General features: G+C 42.2%; 1 protein-coding gene across 6 annotated transcripts in view; it reads left to right on the forward strand.

The window, feature by feature from the left end:
• The window catches only part of OSBPL3 (oxysterol binding protein like 3), a 174,646-nt gene that overhangs the window by 90,340 nt on the left and 65,405 nt on the right, over nucleotides 1–18,901 (forward strand). For all 6 annotated transcript variants that reach the window (XM_058724797.1, XM_058724798.1, XM_058724796.1 and 3 more), the window contains one exon: nucleotides 18,695–18,811. In XM_058724797.1, coding sequence (XP_058580780.1) covers nucleotides 18,695–18,811 — 117 coding nt within the window. The remainder of the gene's footprint in view (nucleotides 1–18,694; nucleotides 18,812–18,901) is intronic.

The following is an 18,901-nucleotide window of genomic DNA, read 5'->3' on the forward strand; positions in this document are numbered from 1 at the left end:
CTCTCCATGTTCTTTCTCTGCTACTCACCCTGCCGTATCTAGGGATCTACTATTTCCTGCTTCTTACCTCTGGGGACCCCGGTTCAGAGCCAAGTGTTGTATTTGCAGTTTGGGGTTTCTGTTCCACGTTGATGATCGAATATCCAAGATCCACCAGCAGCCAGCACACATGGGCCAAGTCTGGTGGTGGTCTGCCTCCTGCCACCTCCCAGGATAAGGAGTTTTCAAGCCCCCTTTCATTGTGGTGTGGAGCTCTGCCTCCTTATTTGCTTATTTCCAGCAGTGAGGCTAGCTCAGATCCCAGCCTTTTCCTGTGGACATTTTTAGCCTCATTCACCCACAAAAATAGGGCTCCTGGACATGTCTGTCTACAGTATCCTTTGCCTTTCTATTTTGTGTTTGAGCGACAGAGATGTTTAATCTTGTGTTGTTGTTTTTTTAAATCACACACACACACACACACACACACACACACCCACACCCACACCCCCCCCCCCCCCACACACACACCCTACATGCTTGTAACTTTGTATATTTTTGCTGTTTGGAGCTAGGGTGGTAATCGGAGAGGGCCACTAACTGCAAACTTACAATACAGACCTGGCTGAAAAACTTGGTTGTCTTAAACTCTCCTTCGTCATCACCAGGTGACATGGAGAGTCTCTATACTCCAGCCACACTGGCTTTCTTTCGGTTCCTTGCATTGGCTTTACCCTTGTCCTTATTTCTTGAAGTGAATTTGAACTTGTCCTTCCTGTCCCAGAGCCTCCTCATGTAAGATCTCAAGGAGCTAGTCCTTTATGTGTCTTTTATCTAAATGTCTGTTAGAAGAGCTTGCTTCCTTGAAGGACAGAATGATCGAGACCTGGGCGTTAATTGTGATTGGTGTCTTTGCTTTTACATGTGACCTAAGACAGAGTTTACAGCTTGGAACCATGAAAACCCAAGGAGAAGGGTTCTATCATCTTTTAACTTAAATACTAGGGCTTTTGATATTTTAAATGCAGTATGCCTCATTTTGTCAGTATGGAAACAACCTGCAAATACAATCTTACCCAGATAATTTGGGGAGGAAGGTATGTGCGGTGATTAGAACCTGAACTCCCAAGTCTGGGTTCCACCCATTCATTGGTTCTCTCACCTTAAACACTGAAACTTAAGCCTCCGTTTTCTCAGTAAAATTGGAATAATAAGAGTTCTTTTTGCATAGGATTATTGTGAAGATTGAAACTAAAGCGTTTAGGGGCACCCAGGTGGCTCAGTCAGTTGAGCGTCTGACTTTGGCTCAGGTCATGATCTTGTGATTCGTGGGTTCAAGCCCTGCGTCAGGCTCTGTGCTCATAGCTCAGAAACTAGAGTCTACTTTGGATTCTGTGTCTCCCTCTCTCTCTCTGCCTCTCTCTCCCCTGCTTGCCCTCTGTCTCTCAAAAATAAATAAACATTAAAAAATAAAAAACTAAAAAAAACTAAGGCATTTAATCCAGGGTCAGACTCAAACTAGGTGCTGAGTTAATATTAACGCTTATTTTTGTTATTATAGTTAACATTAACTTGAACTTCATTCTTATTTATAAAAAGATAAGTGCTCATAGCAAATAGATCTGCTTTTTGCCCCAGAAACTTGTACAGGTGTCATACATGTGCCTACCCATACCTCTTGAGTATACAAAAGCCCACAGAAGTATACGATGTACATATGAATATATATGCTTAAAATAAAAAGTGCCTTCCTTTATACACATTAACAAAATGCTTCTAGAGAAGAATGTAATAGAATATTTAACACAGGGGCTGCATTTGATATCGTCAATACCTGGCATAATCCATACCTAAAACAAGTGAAAAGAGTTGGTGAATTCTTAACGCTATTATTCCATTCTACTGAGGCTTGTCCTTTCTGGATGTAAATGCTTTTTGTCTCTTCCCATGCCAGCAACTGTCCATTGGTCATAGCTGCTTAGAGCATTGTGTTGAGAAGGATTCTACAGTTGAGTCTGAGTTCAGTGGGAGAGAGTGCCTTGCTTTTAGCTCTGGCTCCCATAGGCAGGGTGAACGGCAGCACAGGTGCCACACTGGTCACCCCCTAGTGACATTGGAGCATTGAAATCAAGTCATCTCTGCTATAGTCTCTGGATTCTGCTACTTGCAGGAACTTTAGGCAAGTGCAGTTTGCCTCCGTTCTTGTTGCAGAAAATGGAGACAAAGCTCTCCTCCTGCTTCCTATGCAGGGTTGTTGTGAGAGAAAACAGAGTGTTTTTACTGACCAAAAAACTGTTGAAACTCTTGGGAGAAAGATCCTCTATAAATTTAAGCCACTCTTACAATCACAGATCATCTCCCTTTGAACCCAGGCCAGCTCCAGAGCCAGAATGGAAATGGTCTTGTTTCCAGAACCCTGATAGTCTGTGGAAGAAGTGGATGTCTTTGAAGAAGAGCAGAGCATCCTTCAGATATAGTGCCTTTCTTTACCTATATGCTAGGAACCTGTTCTCCTTGAGGAAGTCCCCGGCTGACTGTCGCACTCATACCCTATTTATACAGTGTTCTACGTCAGTCTTTGCTTTGGCATTCCTTCCCTGTCTCGGGCTTTGGTTCAGCTACCCCTTTAGCTAGACTGATCCATGGGAAACTGTTCTGTCCTTTTGAATTTTGTGATTTTTTTTCTGGAAAAGAATCTTCATTTATTGCTGTAGCACTTTAAAAATAACTTCTATAAAAATAATATATGCTCACTCTAGATCACTGCTGAGGCACACGCAATCTATGTTAAAGTGCAGTACTTTAATTCATTTACTTTTATTTATTAAAAAAAATTTTTTTAATGTTTAGTTATTTTCGAGAGAGAGAAAGACAGAGTGCAAGCAGGGGAGGGGGCGGAGAGAGAGGGAGACAAAGAATCTGAAGCAGGCTCCAGGCTCTGCGCTGTCAGCACAGAGCCTGACGCGGGGCTCAAACTCGTAGACTATGAGGTCATGACCTGTGCCCAAGTTGGACGCTTAACTGAGTGAGCCACCCAGGCGCCCCTAATTCATTTACTTTTAAATGGCTGCTGATAGATCACATAAACTGAAGCCTGAGAATGACTGTTGGTTGTGGAGGTCATTGGTGGCATTGTCTAGTGGGTGAGGTAGGTGTGAAAGGCGGATTAGAGCTCATTCATGACAGAAGAGGAACAGAGAAAGAGGGCACCCCAACTTTACCGGGCCTCCAGACGGGATTTGAGAGAGGCCTTCACACATGTTCTGTGTGGGAACCTTGAGCCTGACGAATGCCAGGCTACCTACCCACTGCCCTTTTCTCTCCCCACGTGGATAACCCTCTTTTGATTAATTCATTGGTTGAAAGAGTGTATAGTTTTCAGAGTCCTGGGTTTCTATTTACACATCTTTTTAGTTCTCACATCACCCAGCACAAGGCTTTGCACATGGCAGATGCAAATTACTGAATGCCAGCAGCAAATATCCAACAGGGTAGCTTTAGAATATATGGCCAGGTATACATGGGGAATGGGAGCAAAGGCCCACAAATTCCTGAGCTCCCCTCCTCCAGTGACATATTGTGAGGATCTTCAAAAATGAACAAAGGCTTCGGCATTGAGTTTCTTCTGCCAAACGATGAAATCCTTAAATGCTTTTTATACCCGTGGTCTCTGCACAAGCACTCTATTGGAAGGTATGGAACAGAAGCAAAGATTGTCTTTGTCGAAACTGACCTGCATTCCCACTCACTGGCTCTGCTTTTTGCTAGCTGGGTGACCTTGCCATGTTATATAAAACCTCTGAGTCTCCGTTCTTCAGCTGTGAAATTAGGATCACTGTGCTTACTTTGGAGAACTACATGAAATAATAAATATGAAATACCTAGGCTGGCACATGGTAGACATTAGGTAAGTGTGGATTAATGAATTGAATAAGCATGCAGTTGCTAGGTTGAAAGATGACTGTTTGCAAAGCTCTGTGGATATATTAAGTAGGTTAAGGGATACCTAAGTGGGAGAGAGAATTGCTATTTCCAAACTTGTAAAATATGAGTAATTTCCTCTCGTCTTTTTCCCACTGCCCCCTTACATTTCCTTCCTAGAACTTTCAAAATAACACATTTCAGGAGCCAGACTGAGCTAGATAAAGATGAATGAGTAAGTTTTGTCTTTATCGAAAGAGGTCCTACATGCCCAAGTTTTATTTCTTCGGCCAATATGTATTGAGAAGCTATTATTAAAAGACCCTGGGCAGGGATTTGTGAAGCTACAAAGGACAGGACAGCTGAATAGACCACTATAATTAAGAAATTGCGGGGCGCCTGGGTGGCTCAGTCAGTTAAGCGTCCGACTTCAGCTCAGGTCATGATCTTGCAGTTTGTGAGTTCGAGCCCCGCACCGGGCTCTGTGCTGACAGCTCGGAGCCTGGAGCCTGCTTCGGATTCTGTGTCTCCCTCTCTCTCTGCTCCTCCCCAACTTGTGCTCTGTCTCTCCCTCCATCAAAAATAAATTAAAAATGTAAAAAAAAAAATTAAAAAGAAAAAAAAGAAATTGCCTCTGTTGGGAAGACTGCTTTGTAAAGAGAGCATGCTTCCTTTCTTCTTTATGTGTTGTTAGTGTTTGCTGTATAATAAGCTGGAAATCAGAAAGTGAATTCTTTTAAAATACTTGGCAAGGGCCTCACTCATGATTCAAGGGGATTTGAAATGGAGAGAGCCATTAATAGGTAAGTCTCCATACAATTATGCAGTTTGCTCTTGCCACAGTCCTGCCCCTGGGCCAATCTGGGGTGGTGGTGTAGTTCTCCCAGGGTCACCCGGTAAGAGTTTATTTAGGCAGGCTATTAGATTATGTTGTACTTCAGGGAGCCCAGGCTGTCTGTGTTTGGTGCCAGAACCCATAAGACAGGGGGCCGAATGGGAGAGGATATGCCAAGGGGTGAAAAGTGAGTTGAAGCTACAATGCTCAGGTGTTTATATTTTCAGCTGTCTGGGCATTGAAAATGCTTAGTCCTACTTCTTCCTTTTAAATAATCATGTCTTTAGAGACGCTGCAATTTGACAGCTGCCTTTTGTAAGTCTCAGCTGTATAAACACCACCAGGAGGGCCAGTCAAGGAGGAGGCATGTGACGATGTCATGATTGTGTCAGTTGTTCTGGGATGGTCACAAAAGGTGACAGGCAACAAGCATGAACTTGCTTGGGAGCTGGATGGCCTGAGTTTAAATCTTGGGTCGTCTATAAACAGTTTGACCTTGGACAAGTTACTTAATCCCTTTGTGCCTTGGTGTCTTATAAGACTGTGCAAACTGCTTCGTTAGAAGAAAGCCTGCATTCAGTAGGTGGTGTGAGTGTCGGATACATAAACCATTCACCTTCCTTCCATAAGCAGGAGGCCCTGGAGCCCTCCAGCAATACCACATGGTGACTGCTTCCCTGCTTCCTCCTTTCAGCTATAAGGTGCAGTCAAATGGCTTGGCTGCTTCTGTCTGGGCTGCTCTGAGAGGAAGAGTATTAGCAAGGGACGTTAGAAATGACCAGTTATCTGTTAGCATTTTTACAGTTTGTACTATCCTTTCACACTATCCCTTGGAGTCTCAAAACAACCCAGCGAGATCCATATTATTTTCTACACTTTGGGAAAAAAAATATGGCTCAGAGACATTAACCGACTTGTTCATCACACCTCTCCTAAGTGGTAGGGGAGCAGGTAACCATGTATTAGGAGAAAACTGGATTTCTTTAGGTACTAGAAAGCTTCTTTATAAGTTCATTCAAGTTCCAGGTGCCTTATGTACCAATGATTGCTGTTGAAACAAACCTCCATGAGCTAACATCTCTGTGAATGCAGGGATAAGAATAACATCCATGAGGGAAGGGGCCTTAGGATCCCTGAGGTGTCTGTCTAGAGCTGTTTCTTTGTTTTTTGTGTTTCTGGTGGGCCCAACAGAGAAAAATAATTAGCTATATGTTTCTGTCTTAGTTTTCCAGGTTTTTGTTTTCTGGGCCTTTTATGTCTTACTGCCTACCTTTCGGTCATAACTAAACAAGTCACACTGGATGTGATACACTGAAAGTAGGGAGGGCAAAGATACAAGGCTCAATTCTCATTACATTTCCACTCGAAGTCTTGGAAGGAAAAAGCAAACAAACATTTGATTGAAGAAGAGAGAGGGGAAGACGTCAGCTAAAATGACATATTTGAGTTGTTGGGACCTCTTTGTTACTCTCCATGTCTGCAAACAGTAGATCGTCAGCTACATGCCACACTGAAGAGCAGGAGAAATTGAACTCTTGAAACCCTTCTGGAAGTTGCTGACCTGTTTGTGCTGTTATGCAATCCCAGGATGACAAGCTCAGCAAATATCTGCTGGCGGGTTTGAGAACCACTACTTTAGTAGAAACTACATGGGGTGCCTTAAGAAAGTCCATGTATTTATTTATGGTTGGCATCAGCCATAGTGCAGGATACATGGAAGCTGAATGGTAACCCACAGGTTTTTGTTGAGAACGCAGCTTACTGCTATAGCTTCTAGGAGCTATACATGCAGATATGAACTGAACGGACTCAACAGCCCTTTCCTAGGAAGGAGAGAGTCTAAATCTACCTCAGTGATATGGTGATATTAATATGCTAAAGGCCCAGAAATGACAGTATAAGAAGTAGGACAGAGGCAAAACAGAAGACTTCTCTAGATAATCTGACGTCCTCCTGAAGTCCTCCATATGCTGACTCCACGATCAAATGCAGTTGTGTCTTCCCTTCGCATCTGTACACAATCCCACAGCGCAACTAAAACCTCCTTCTCTCTGTTCCACGCCAGAGGAAGCACATCCCTGGCACAACTCTGGCTTAGCAGTTCCTACTGCCGGGTAGTGGGCTGAATGTTGTCCCCACCTCCTGAATGGTACGTCCAGCCTGTTTCTTGGAACTTGTGAATGTTGCCTTATTTGGCAAGAGAGTCTTGGCAGGTGTAATTAATTTAAGGATCTTGAGATGAGGAGATCATCCTGGATTATCCAGGTTGGCCCTAAATTCAATGACCAGTGTCCTTATATGAAGTACACAGAGGAAAATACAGACACGGAGGAAATGGCGATGTGAACACAGAGTCAGAGATTGGAGTGATGTGGCTACAGGCCAGGGAATGCCAAAAGCCATGAGAAACTGGAAGAGGCAGGTCATGCTATTATGGGGTGCATGTTTGTGTCTCCCTGCTGGCCCATGCATATGTTGAAGCCTTGAGCCTCAACATGATGCTATTGAGGGGTGGGCCTTCAGAAGGTAGTTAGGTGTAGACGAGGTCATGACGGTAGTGCCTTCCTGAAGGGATTAGTGCCCTTAAAGGAGAGGAAAGACACCAGAGCTCACTCTCACACACGACCACGCAAGCACACAGCCAGAGGGCAGTTGTCTACAAGCCAGAGAAAAGATTCTCACCAGGAATCAAATCTACCAGCACCTTGATCTTGGACTACCCAGCCTCTACTGAATCTGTGGTATTTTATCATACCAACCTTAGCTAATACAAATGCAATCTCCCCTGGGGCTCTAGAATCTCTGCTGATACCTCAATTTTGGACTTCTGGCTCTGGAACTGTGAGAGACTAAATTGCTTTTGTGCTAAGCCACCCGGTTGTTAAGGCAGCCTCAGAAACCCTGCTCCTCACTCTGTGTCCATTTTCCTTTGATTGCCAGCTCAAGCTCTCCGCCTTAGGTGGGTCTGGCTCGTGTGATTGTGCTCAAGAACTCCTACAGCGTATTTCTTGGAATCTCCCATTCAGCATTTTCAGGTTTTCAGCTTCGTGGTATCTTTTTATTTTTAATATATGCTAACTTCTTAAGGGCCAGCACTGGTTTTACATCTTTTAATCTCCAGTACCTGGTGCTAAGCTTCAGACCTTTGAGTAGAAGACTGCCCTATTAAATAGAAGGTCAGCGATAAACCAGAATATAACTCACTTAACGGCAAAATCTTTCCTTCCTTGAGTCATAAGGCTCTCCAGGATCTTATCCTGTCGCTAGGTTCTCGTTATGAGAACAGTTATTCTTCTACAGACTGAGGGAAAAAATCACTGATGATTTGGATCAGAACAGGAAGAGTTTATTCTGGCGCCTACTCCTATGATTCTAAATTATATGTGCATTAGTTAGCCAAAATGTGTCTCTACTTTGATTGCAAATTTCAATTAGCTCTGAAAAAACAGTTTTGAGCACACTTGTCAGAGAAAACACTGTTATCAGCTAGCGCCACCCAGCAACGAGGTGGGTTTTCTTCAGGAGTTGTGTGCCCTGTAATTGAGGTGCAAAATGTTATGTCTGAATACAGTCTGTGATTCTCTTCAGGCTCAGACACTCTACGATATGCCAAAGACACTATGATTTTTTTAATGAAAAGGTATAAAATATAAAGTATTAAAATGATGCTGGAAGGTATTCAACTCCCCTCCTTTGTGCCTCTGGCCAAGTTCCATTCACCTAGCAATCTGTATGGGAGATTCTCCTGGTCGTCACGTGCACCTGCTCCTGTGTGATGAGTGAGCCCTGGGGCTCCTCCATGAGGCTGTCTGCCACTGAGGCAGGGAGGCAATTCTTAGAAAGGGGCGGTGGGCAGAGCACTAGGTTGGAGTTGGAAGACTGGTCCTGGTCCTCAGAAGTCCTTCACTCATTTTTTGTGGCCCTATGCAAACCATTTATCTTAGATTCCTCGTCTCTAAAATCAAAGAGCTGGGTGGGTGACTTCCATATTCTCTTTCCAACTTGGAGGTTTAGAAGAACTGTTCCACGACTCTATGAGGGAACACAAATCGTTACTTCTGCACCCTGAAAAAAAAAAAAGCAAAAGAGACTCTTGAGTCCCTTGAGTAGACAGAGTCTTTCTGTCCTCACTGGCTAACATGCGTGCCTATTCAGTGCAGGAATGTCCTGCCAGAGATAGACCGATTCTGCCAGAGGTAGCAGCGCTGGGGGCGAGGGGCCGGACTGGCAGGGCAGTAGGTGGCCTTGGATGGACTCTAATGTACTGTAGGTGATCTTATCCAGGGTGGACGTTGAACAGAGAGGTTCTGCGTGTGGTCTGCAGCCCACAAATGGGGTCTATCACTTAATAGTTTGTAATGTTGGGTAGACTGCTTTGGAGCTTCATTTTCTTAAAAAAAATTTTTTTTAATATTTATTTATTTTTGAGATAGAAAGAGTGTGAATGGGGGAGGGCAGAGAGAGAGGGAGACCCAGAATCCGAAGAAGACTCCAGGCTTTGAGCTGTCCGCACAGAGCCCGATGTGGGACTTGAACTCACGAACCACAAGATCATGACCTGAGCCGAAGTCAGGTGCTTAACTGACTGAACCACCCAGGCGCCCCTTCATTTTCCTTATTTGTAAAATCAGAGTCATAATACCTCCATTATAAAGTCATTGGGGGCACATAGAAGATTCTCAACAAGTAGTAGTTGTTATTTGTATTACTATCATCACTACTACAGTGACGATAAATCGCCTCACTCTTTTGGTGGGCTGCATGGCCAGAGCACAGTGACATTTATGGGTTGGGTGTCTCCATCTTTAATGGTCACTGTAGCTCTCAAGAGGCCCTCATTGACAGAGCAGAGCATTACAGAGAAAAGAGTGCATAGAAGATGCTGGCCAGAGTCTTGAATGGCTTACATACAATTAGGGGGATATTTAACAGATATTAATAACCCACAAATCTACTTGAAGATCCTAAAAAACTACCAGTGTAATTGCAGCCGTAACTGCTGAGTGCTCAACAGGGTAGAAATAATATTTATATATACATTAAAGGTTTTTATTAATACTATTTTAATTATAAATCCATCTGTGGTTAGCACAGGTGGATTTTTTCTCTTATTTGGACCTCAGGTGGAGTCAGCAACAGAGCTGACAGCTCACATGTTTTTTTTCTCCACCTTGTCCATGTCATCTGCTGCCAATGACCTTCCTTTTCTTTCCCTTACCTCCTGTGCTATCTCAAAAGTTCACCCCCAAGACGGAGTGCATACGCTCCATTATCTAAGCAATCAAGGCATCAGTGTTTTGGTCTGTGACTACCCAAGTAATTAAGACTTAACACATTTGGGAGACTGAAGTCATCTGGGTGTTCCTCACCTGCCCAGGTGTGGGTTGGTGAGCTGTGTGTCTGGGGGTGAAAGGAGAGGAAAGACATGGCCATTGGCAGGTCATGACTCTATTCCCCGCGTAGCCTTCTGAGTCTGAGTGGGCTCTTCCCTGCTCAGCCTTCCCTTTTTCTTCAGCCTTCTCACTTAGATCCTAAGATCAGGGATTATACCTGAGGTTACTAGTTAGAAGCGAATGCTACTGGTTTTTTATTTGCTTTTAGTAGGCTTTATCAGTCAATATTTTTATTTTATTTCATTTCTATTATATATTTATTATGGTAAGAACACTTAACAAGAGATCTACTATCTTAATAAGTTTTTACACGCACAAGACAATATTGTTAACTGTTGGCATAGTGTTGTACAGCCGATTTTTAGAACTTTCATTCTGAATAACTGAGGCTTCGTACCCATTTTATATGACATGAGTTTGCAATACAAGATTTAGAAGGGATTTTATGGCTCATTTATTCTGACCTCCTTCCTGGTCTAGGAATCCTTCTGTAGTCCCTCTGCCAGCCTCTGATGGAGGTCTCCAGTGATTAGGGAACTGGATCTTTCATAGAGCTGCCCGTGTCACTTTTGTTATTGTTCATAGTGCTAATTATTAGATATTGGATGATCTGTCCTTGATGCAGAGGTGGGATCTGGGGCCTTATAGTTCTCACCCCATTAGTTCTGGTTTGGCCCTCATAGCCTATCAAGTGAAACCCCAATTCTTCAAGACAGCCTGGGCTCCTAGAGCGAGGCTACTCTAAGTGGCCTGTGGTCCAGCCGCAGGGGCCTCACCTGTGCTGGTGTAGAAGCTCAGAACTCGCCCCAGACCTACTGACGTGACATCTGCATTTTGACAAGATCTTCAGTGATTGGTATGCACGTTACACTTTGAGAAGCACTGCATTAGATCATCCCACCCCCACTAATTCTTTAAAAAAAATTTTTTTTAAATGTTTATTTATTTTTGAGAGCGAGCGAGCGAGAGAGAGAGAGAGCGAGCAAGTGAGAGCATGAGCAGGGGAAGGGCAGAGAGAGGGAGACACAGAATCCGAAGCAGGCTCCAGGCTCCAAGCTGTTAGCACAGAGCCCGTGCGGGGCTCGAACTCACAAACCGCAAGATCATGACCTGAGCTGAAGTCGGACACTTAACCGAATGAGTTGGACCCTTAACCCAGGCACCCCTAATTTGTTCTTTTAATTGCTATTGTTATCAGGCTTGCTGGTGCTCAAAAAAAATTTAAAAAAAAAAAAAAATTTTTTTTTTTACATTTATTTATTTTTGAGAAACAGAGTGAGACAAAGCGTGAGCGGGGGAGGGGCAGAGAGAGGACACACAGAATCTGAAGTTGCTCAAAAATTTTTAGTTGAGGAAGAAACAGTTGGACAAGAAGTAACAACCCCAACTCACAGCGATTGAAATATAAGTACAGAATTGATCTGGCATCAGTTAAAGCTGTCATTATATTAACTGGAAATCTATTGACAGGTATTTCCATACGTTCACAGTACAATCCTAAAAGATGATATTGATGATCCCAAGTCTTCACAAAATCAGAAATGCCCTTAGAGTCCTTAAAGACATGTGAAATTATGCTCCATATGATTTAATGCTGGGTACTGCTTTGTGAATTTTAAAAACCGGATAAGCAGATTAAATAAATAATCAGAACAGCCTACTTCCCAGTCATGCCAGATAGAGAGAGGCAGCCACCAAACTTCCTTCCGCAGCAGTCTTCAGCTGCAGGAAGAATGGAACTTTTAAGACATTTTCTATTTCTGACATCACTACAAGGACAGCGCAGAGAATCCAGCCCTTGAAAGTTTCAGAGGAGACATACACTGTGGAGACAGCTGTGCTGTGGGGAGGGGTGGCGGGGGAGGGGGAGCGCTTTCAACTCACGCAGTCAGCAATATGGAAATGAACTGTGCCAGCGCTTGAGCATGGATGAATGCTTAGCTGCCTTTCCAGCCACAAAGCAGCTTTCTATATTTGGCACTTTTTTGACATTCAGTAAAAGAGACTGAATTTAATGCCGGACGACAGTGCCAGACTGTCTTCAGTTAAACTGAAGCAAAAACCTTAAGAAGCCGCCCCCCCACCCTGTCACATTTCTCTACCTTGTATTCTTGGTGAGCTTTTAGCCTGACACCCCCAGGGCGGGAGATCGGCTCAGCTGTGTTGGGCTACGTCAGCAGGACCTTGATCTTCGGGGGCCCAAGTCCACCCTGTGCTGCATTCAGCTCAAGGTACATATCCTACTCCTGGTCACCAGGTGTGCGGAGCACAAACAGCCACTTCAGGACACCTGGTCCCTTTAGTCCAGAGAAGCCGGCATCTTGGCATTTTTTCTGCCCTGAGTACCCGCTCACCCCATTCTAGCGCACATGATTAAAATCCCTCGCCCTGAGGGCTCTGTTGGCCCCTTTTCATACCCGCCTTGTTCTTCAGACTCATTCAATCAATGACTCATTTATTCAGGACCCCTATGTCCCCGGTAGTGAGATCTCTACAAAGAGGACCCTGTCCCTGTCCTCACAGAACCCACATTCTTCTGGCTCAAAGAGAGACTCATTTGAGATTTGCGTAAGTGCTGAGGAGGGAGAGAATTTGTGCCCTAAGGAGAAGGTTTGGGGCAAGTGAGAATTCGCAGGCTAAGAAGTAGATGGCGAAGACGTTCGAAATATAAAATATGCAAAGAATTGGCTGAGTTAAAATGTACAGGCTGATTTCCTGCCCCAGTTTGGTGGGACTATAGGATAGGAAACGTGGTCGCTCTGAGCAGTACCCCAGAACTTGCTTGTCTTCTATCCATAGGGCAAAGCTTCCTAACCTCTTCAAGTTGCTTCAGGATCTTGGCCACTGCTTGGCATTTACTCTGGTACATCATCAGAATTTATATATTTAAATTATAGCAGAATATGCAATATATTATAAAACGTAGCAGAATGGTTAAAAATGTAGGTTCTGAAATCAGGTGGCTTTACTACTTGGTAGCTTTATAGCATTGGGGAAGTTATCTGATGCTCTCTTCCTCATTCCAAAAATTTCCGAAAGTTTCCACGTTCCAAAAATAAGGATACTAATCCAACCTCACAGGCTCGTTCAAGGATTAAGTGCAATAATGTAAGTATATTACCTGGCAGATAGTACATGCTTAATATATTTAGTTATCGTGTTTCATTTATTTGTTCAACATATTGATTCATATCTACTGTGCCCTATTAGTAGTGAACAAGATAGAAAAGGTTCTTGCTTTCATGGAGCTAGAAAGTGTTCTCCAGTTATTTTATGTTATTATTGTTTACATTGTTGTATTTATGTGTTGTGTTAGTAGACCCGTTTGATAGTATTTCCTGGGGCACTACCCTTTTGTGTTTTAAATGGCAGGCTATAGGGGCGCCTGGGTGGCTCAGTCGGCTGAGCATCTGACTTCAGCTCAGGTCATGATCTCCCGGTCTGTGAGTTCGAGCCCCGCACCAGGCTCTGTGCTGACGGCTCAGAGCCTGGAGCCTGCTTCGGATTCTGTGTCTCCCTCTCTCTCTGCCCCTCCCCGACTCATGCTGTGTCTCTCTCTGTGTCAAAAATAAACAATAAAAAAAATTTTAATGGCAGGCTATATTAAAGGGTGGATACAACTTAATTCTTCCTTGTTAACCAACTACCTAGTACTGTTTACTTGGCTTGAGAACTTAATCCATTTCCTGGTTTGAAACCCCAACAATTAATAAGCCCAGGAGAATTCTTTTATTTATGCATATTTAGTTCATTGCTGGGGTTTTAGAGAGCAAGTTGAAAAGATGGTCAGGGAGAAACCATTTCAGAAACTTTTATCCTTGGGGATAAAAGTGAAAAAAAATGATGAATTAATTAAACCCTGAGTTATCTGGTAGCAGACAGTAATATTGCTACTGTATTTACAGGAGTATACGATTGATGGGTTTTGGATAAGGTAGGAAAATTTCAGAAACTGAACTAAAATTTTGAAGCGTTTGCATAGGTGGAAAAGATCAAGAGAAGATTCTGGGAGGCTGGAACAATATAAATGTACCACAGAAGTGGAAACGAAGACAAGCGTTACATTATATTCATTTTTATATTGGATGGAGGGTAGGGCATAATGGAGCGCCATAAATGATTATAGAAGTGGAGAGCCTTGGGAAACCACGTTGGATGACGGCCTGGGTCAGGGTGGTGCCTAGGGAACAGAAGGGACACAGAAGAGACACAGAAGATAAACATTTTGAGGATAAAACCAATTGTACTTATTTATGAGAAATTAACTAAGCCCTCCCATTTGCAAAGCAATTTCGCTATGCCATGTCCTGGCCTGGCGTTTCTTCTCATAGAATTTGTGTCAGGTTTAGCAGTGGTTCTTAATTCCACCAAAACAATGTCCCCTTATTATGACCATTATTTTAATAACCCCTTTACTCCCCTCAAGTGAAATTTATTATTAAATTATGTTATTAATTTATTAACATCTGCACACATAATTTTGAAAATATTAATATAATGCTTTATTATAATATAAAGGAAAGCTCAAAGTGGTTCATACTAAAATATTTATTTTAAGGTATGGAAACCCCCATGTGATTATACCAGAAGATATAATGATGTGGTCAGATATACATGTATATAAAATGTGGCAGCTACTGATGCAGACCCATACAGGTGTGTTGTGCTAATAGCTTAAATACCACAAGTGACATCGCCTTCAGTGACACAATTCTCCAAAATGGCGTGTGATGCTTGTTAAAGTCTCAAACAGAAGGAGATATATAGTCTTCCCTCAGTTATCTGGTAGTTGCATCACCAAGAATTCTAAGTGTATAAAAACTATACAGAAATACTTTGGTATGGATGTGAGACAGAGTCAAGTTCTGTGCTCAAGTAATTATAAACTGGTTTCACCAACAAAAATGTCCACTGGCACTTTGGAAAGTCTTGAGTGGGACAGCTTTTTCATTGTCTAAAAGACTGAGGCATTGTGGGACATTTACCATTCCTGGATCTCGGCCATTAGACCAGAGATACCATGATAACTAAAAGTGCCCCCATGATTCCAGCAGCCGCAGAGGGGAGAGTATTGTCCCCCCCACCCCTGCCCGCTGAGAAGGCTGGCTGCATGTTGGCTCTCAGGTTTCAGCATGACTCAAAGACAGTGACAGACAGGGAAGTTGGGAGGGGAGGAGTTGGATGGCAAGCCCAGAAAAGGAGTTGGCTACAGAGCTTTCTTCCTCAGTCAAGAAGAGTCTTCACTTTCTTAAATACTTTAAATCTGGCTTTTCCAACCTGGTAAGAGTTTTAAGTTCTGAGCCCAGGTAGAAATAAAGTGAGGAAAAAAGATGATACTTGGTTTAGAATAAATGCAAACCCTTTCTGGCTTATTTACTTTAAATGCCAACAAATGTAGTATAATTCCCTGCCCTCCACGTTGGCTCATTGGCAGGAATGTATTATGTCTGAAGAATTTAGGAGAGATCTAGTTCTAACATGAATCCTTGAAACATTTTTGAAATTTAATTCTTGTTTTTCTTTCAACTACAGATATGATCTCATTCCGTTTTTTTTTTTCAGTTTTGTAAAGTATGCAATAAACGTCTAATCCCTCTCGGCATTTGCATTCTGCACAACTGAATGTGTTGAGCAGATGTGTGTGATTGTCTAGTATTATCACTGCATGTTGCCTTCTGCTTGGGTATCTTAAAACAAATCGAAAAAACCTAGTCCCCCTTAGAGTACTTTCCAAAAGGTTTTGAGCCATAGATTTTCATTTCACAATGATAACGCACACGTACACCCTCTTTCACAAATATGAATGTGCTGTATTTAATTTGTAAATAGTCATTTGGCCCAAAGATACTGGGCACATTTCAAATGCATACCAATATTTGATATTCCAAGAACATAAATCTGTGTGCAGTGTTATTCCCAGACCAAGTTTACTTATTTGCCGATCAGAAGCATATTATTCACAGGACAGCAGGTCAGGCATTGTGAAGAAATCAGAAGTGAACCAGACATTTGACACCCTTTAGGAGTCTGTTGTCTAGTAGGGATGATAAAATTTCACATATACTATCATAAGTAAGCACTGAACCATTGGAAAAGTAAGATGGAATGCTGATGGAGTTTCTAGGATGAAATACTACTTTCCTTTGAAGAAGGCTTCCTAAAGAAGGTAGAATTTTTAACTTAACCTTAAAAATTCATTAACATTTTTAAATTTTGAGGAATGGCTTTTTAAGCTGAAATACATGTGAACAGAAGTTGTGTGTGTGTGTGTGTGTGTGTGTGTGTGTGTGTGTGTGTGCACCTGCATGTGTGTGCATGTGGCTTCTCAAAACTTAATAATATGAATTCTCCATTTATTGTCTGGATATAACTACCTTGAATAATTGGTAATGCTATAAAGAAATCTCATTTGACATCACTACCTTTCTGAAAAAGTCCTCTAATTTAAGAACTAAAGATAAGCTTTGCTTTTTTCCATTGAAGAATTTCCTTTTACAACTCCAGATCTTGGGATGCCACTACCACATTTCAAAAGTCTGGAATGTACCTTTAACTGTACCTTTTAACTGTAAAGTGCAATCAGATATAAGGCAGATCTGCCAGGATTGTTATATAAAGAGTTCACTGGCTAAAATAGAGGAGTGTTCCTGTTATCAGGTGTTTCCCACGTGTTGAACTTGACAATACAGAAAAATGAGCCAAAGCACCCAGGACCCCTGTGGTTCCCGTGCCCTCCCATTAGACTGTTCCCTGAGACTTGAATCATAATACTTCTGCTGCCTGGTTCTGGTCCAGACTTACTGTCACATCCCTTGATTCTTCTGGCCTCTACCTGTAATCCTTGCCTACAGTCTGGAGATTTGATGAAGAGCAAGTTAGTCAACATGAAATCTTGGCCAAAAGAACAGGTTTGTTTTTTGAAGAGAGATATTTGCACCCCACATTCATTACAGCTTTATTCACAGTAGCCAAAACAAGGAAACAACCTAAGTGTCCATCAGTGGATGAATGGATTAAAAAAAAATGACTTACACAAACAAGAGGGGAATATCATTCAGCCGTTAAAACAAAGGAGATCCTGCCCTTTGCAAAAATATGGGTGGACATTGAGGGCGTAATGCTAAGTGAAATAAGTCAGAGAAAGACAAATACTGTGTGTTGCCACTTATATACAGAATCTAAGAAAGCTGAACTCTTGGAAAGAGAGAGTAGAATGGTCTCTCACGGGGGTGGGAAGGGGTGGGACTGGGAAAATGCTAGTCAAATGGTACAGACTCCTGGCCCTAAGATGAATAAATCTAATGTACAGTATCTAATGGGGATCTAATGTACAGTATGGTGGCTGTAATGAACGATGCCATATTATATACTTGAAAGTTAAGAAAGTATATATGGAATGTTATCACTGCTCCCCCCCCCAAATGTGGTAGTGATGGGGAGGATGGAGGTGTATCAATTCATCACATTGTATACTTTCAACTTACGTGTGTTATAGGCCAGTAATATCTGAGAAAAGCTGGAGGGTTTGGGGAAGGACATGTTCGTCCAAACTTATTTATCCTGTGTTGGAAATATTTCTGTCTGATCTGGATGGTAGTTACTGATGGTAGAGGTGTTGAAGGTCATCAGGCTGTACTCTTAAGATCTGTATATTTCATGTATGCTAATCCATTAGTAAAATAAAAATCCATTATCTCAGCTTCTAAAGTATTGTCAATTTTGGTCTATCTTGGTAGTTTGGCAACAGTTTGTGCATTTTTAAGCATTTAAAAATAAATTTTCAGAATCTTTAGTGTTTTTCTTTAGTGTTTCCCTTTTAAATCCTTTTTCAGTCAATTAGTCGACACAACCTAGATAGCCAACAACAGAAGATTGGTTGTAATAACTGTCCCTCTTCAAAATTACAAACAGCTCAGTAGAGCAAAAATTGCCCTCCCTCCAAAAGTTTTTGAAACAAAAGAAGGGTGTGGAGGACATTTCTGGGAATAAAGGGTAAAAATACTTGTTTCAAAAACACCTTTTTGATGCTTTACATTTTCCAATATTTAAATATCTGGAATTTGAAGAGATTAGCTTGCAACTGAATCATCATTTCGACCAAATTGTTGTGTTTACCAACTTGCATTCCATCTCATACTTTTCAGCCAGTTCTTAAGCCAGTTTCCTCATATTCCCACCTGACTTATGTAGCTTTTGGTTAAAATTCAGACTGAAGTCTCGTGGCGAGTAAACAGTAAATGTGTGATGATGTCAAAGGTAACCAAAATAGAATTTAGAGGAAAAGCTTTACCATTAGCTGTGTTCAAGCACCAAAAGAGAGAAACATTCTTTCTAGGCAATGTTTTTTTTTTTGAAAAAAAAAAATCAAATTTGATGCCATTAAATTACAGTGTTAAATCCATGAAGTCTAGGACCTGTATGAAAATTAAATTTTAACTTATTCTCCCCAACAAACCCAGCCAAGCTCACCGTCTTGGATGGATTTCCCACTAGGACACAGTGCTTCTGAACATGGTTATTATTTTTAAAGGTAGCCATTTAAACACGAGCCGTTTTATTGGAACAGGACAGCTGGGAGGTGGTGGAAGGGCTGAGAGGAGAGATGAGTTACACCCAGGAGCCGCCCATGCAGAAAGGATTCTTGCTGAAAAAGAGGAAATGGCCCTTGAAAGGCTGGCACAAGGTAAGACATTGGCCTTGACATTACCTTTATTTGCTCCCACATTGCCCTCATCAGTACTTAGGTGCTGTACTTAGTCGATTCTCAGGCACT

This window comes from Neofelis nebulosa, chromosome 4 (assembly GCF_028018385.1).
Source record: "Neofelis nebulosa isolate mNeoNeb1 chromosome 4, mNeoNeb1.pri, whole genome shotgun sequence".
Taxonomy (NCBI): Eukaryota; Metazoa; Chordata; class Mammalia; order Carnivora; family Felidae; genus Neofelis; species Neofelis nebulosa.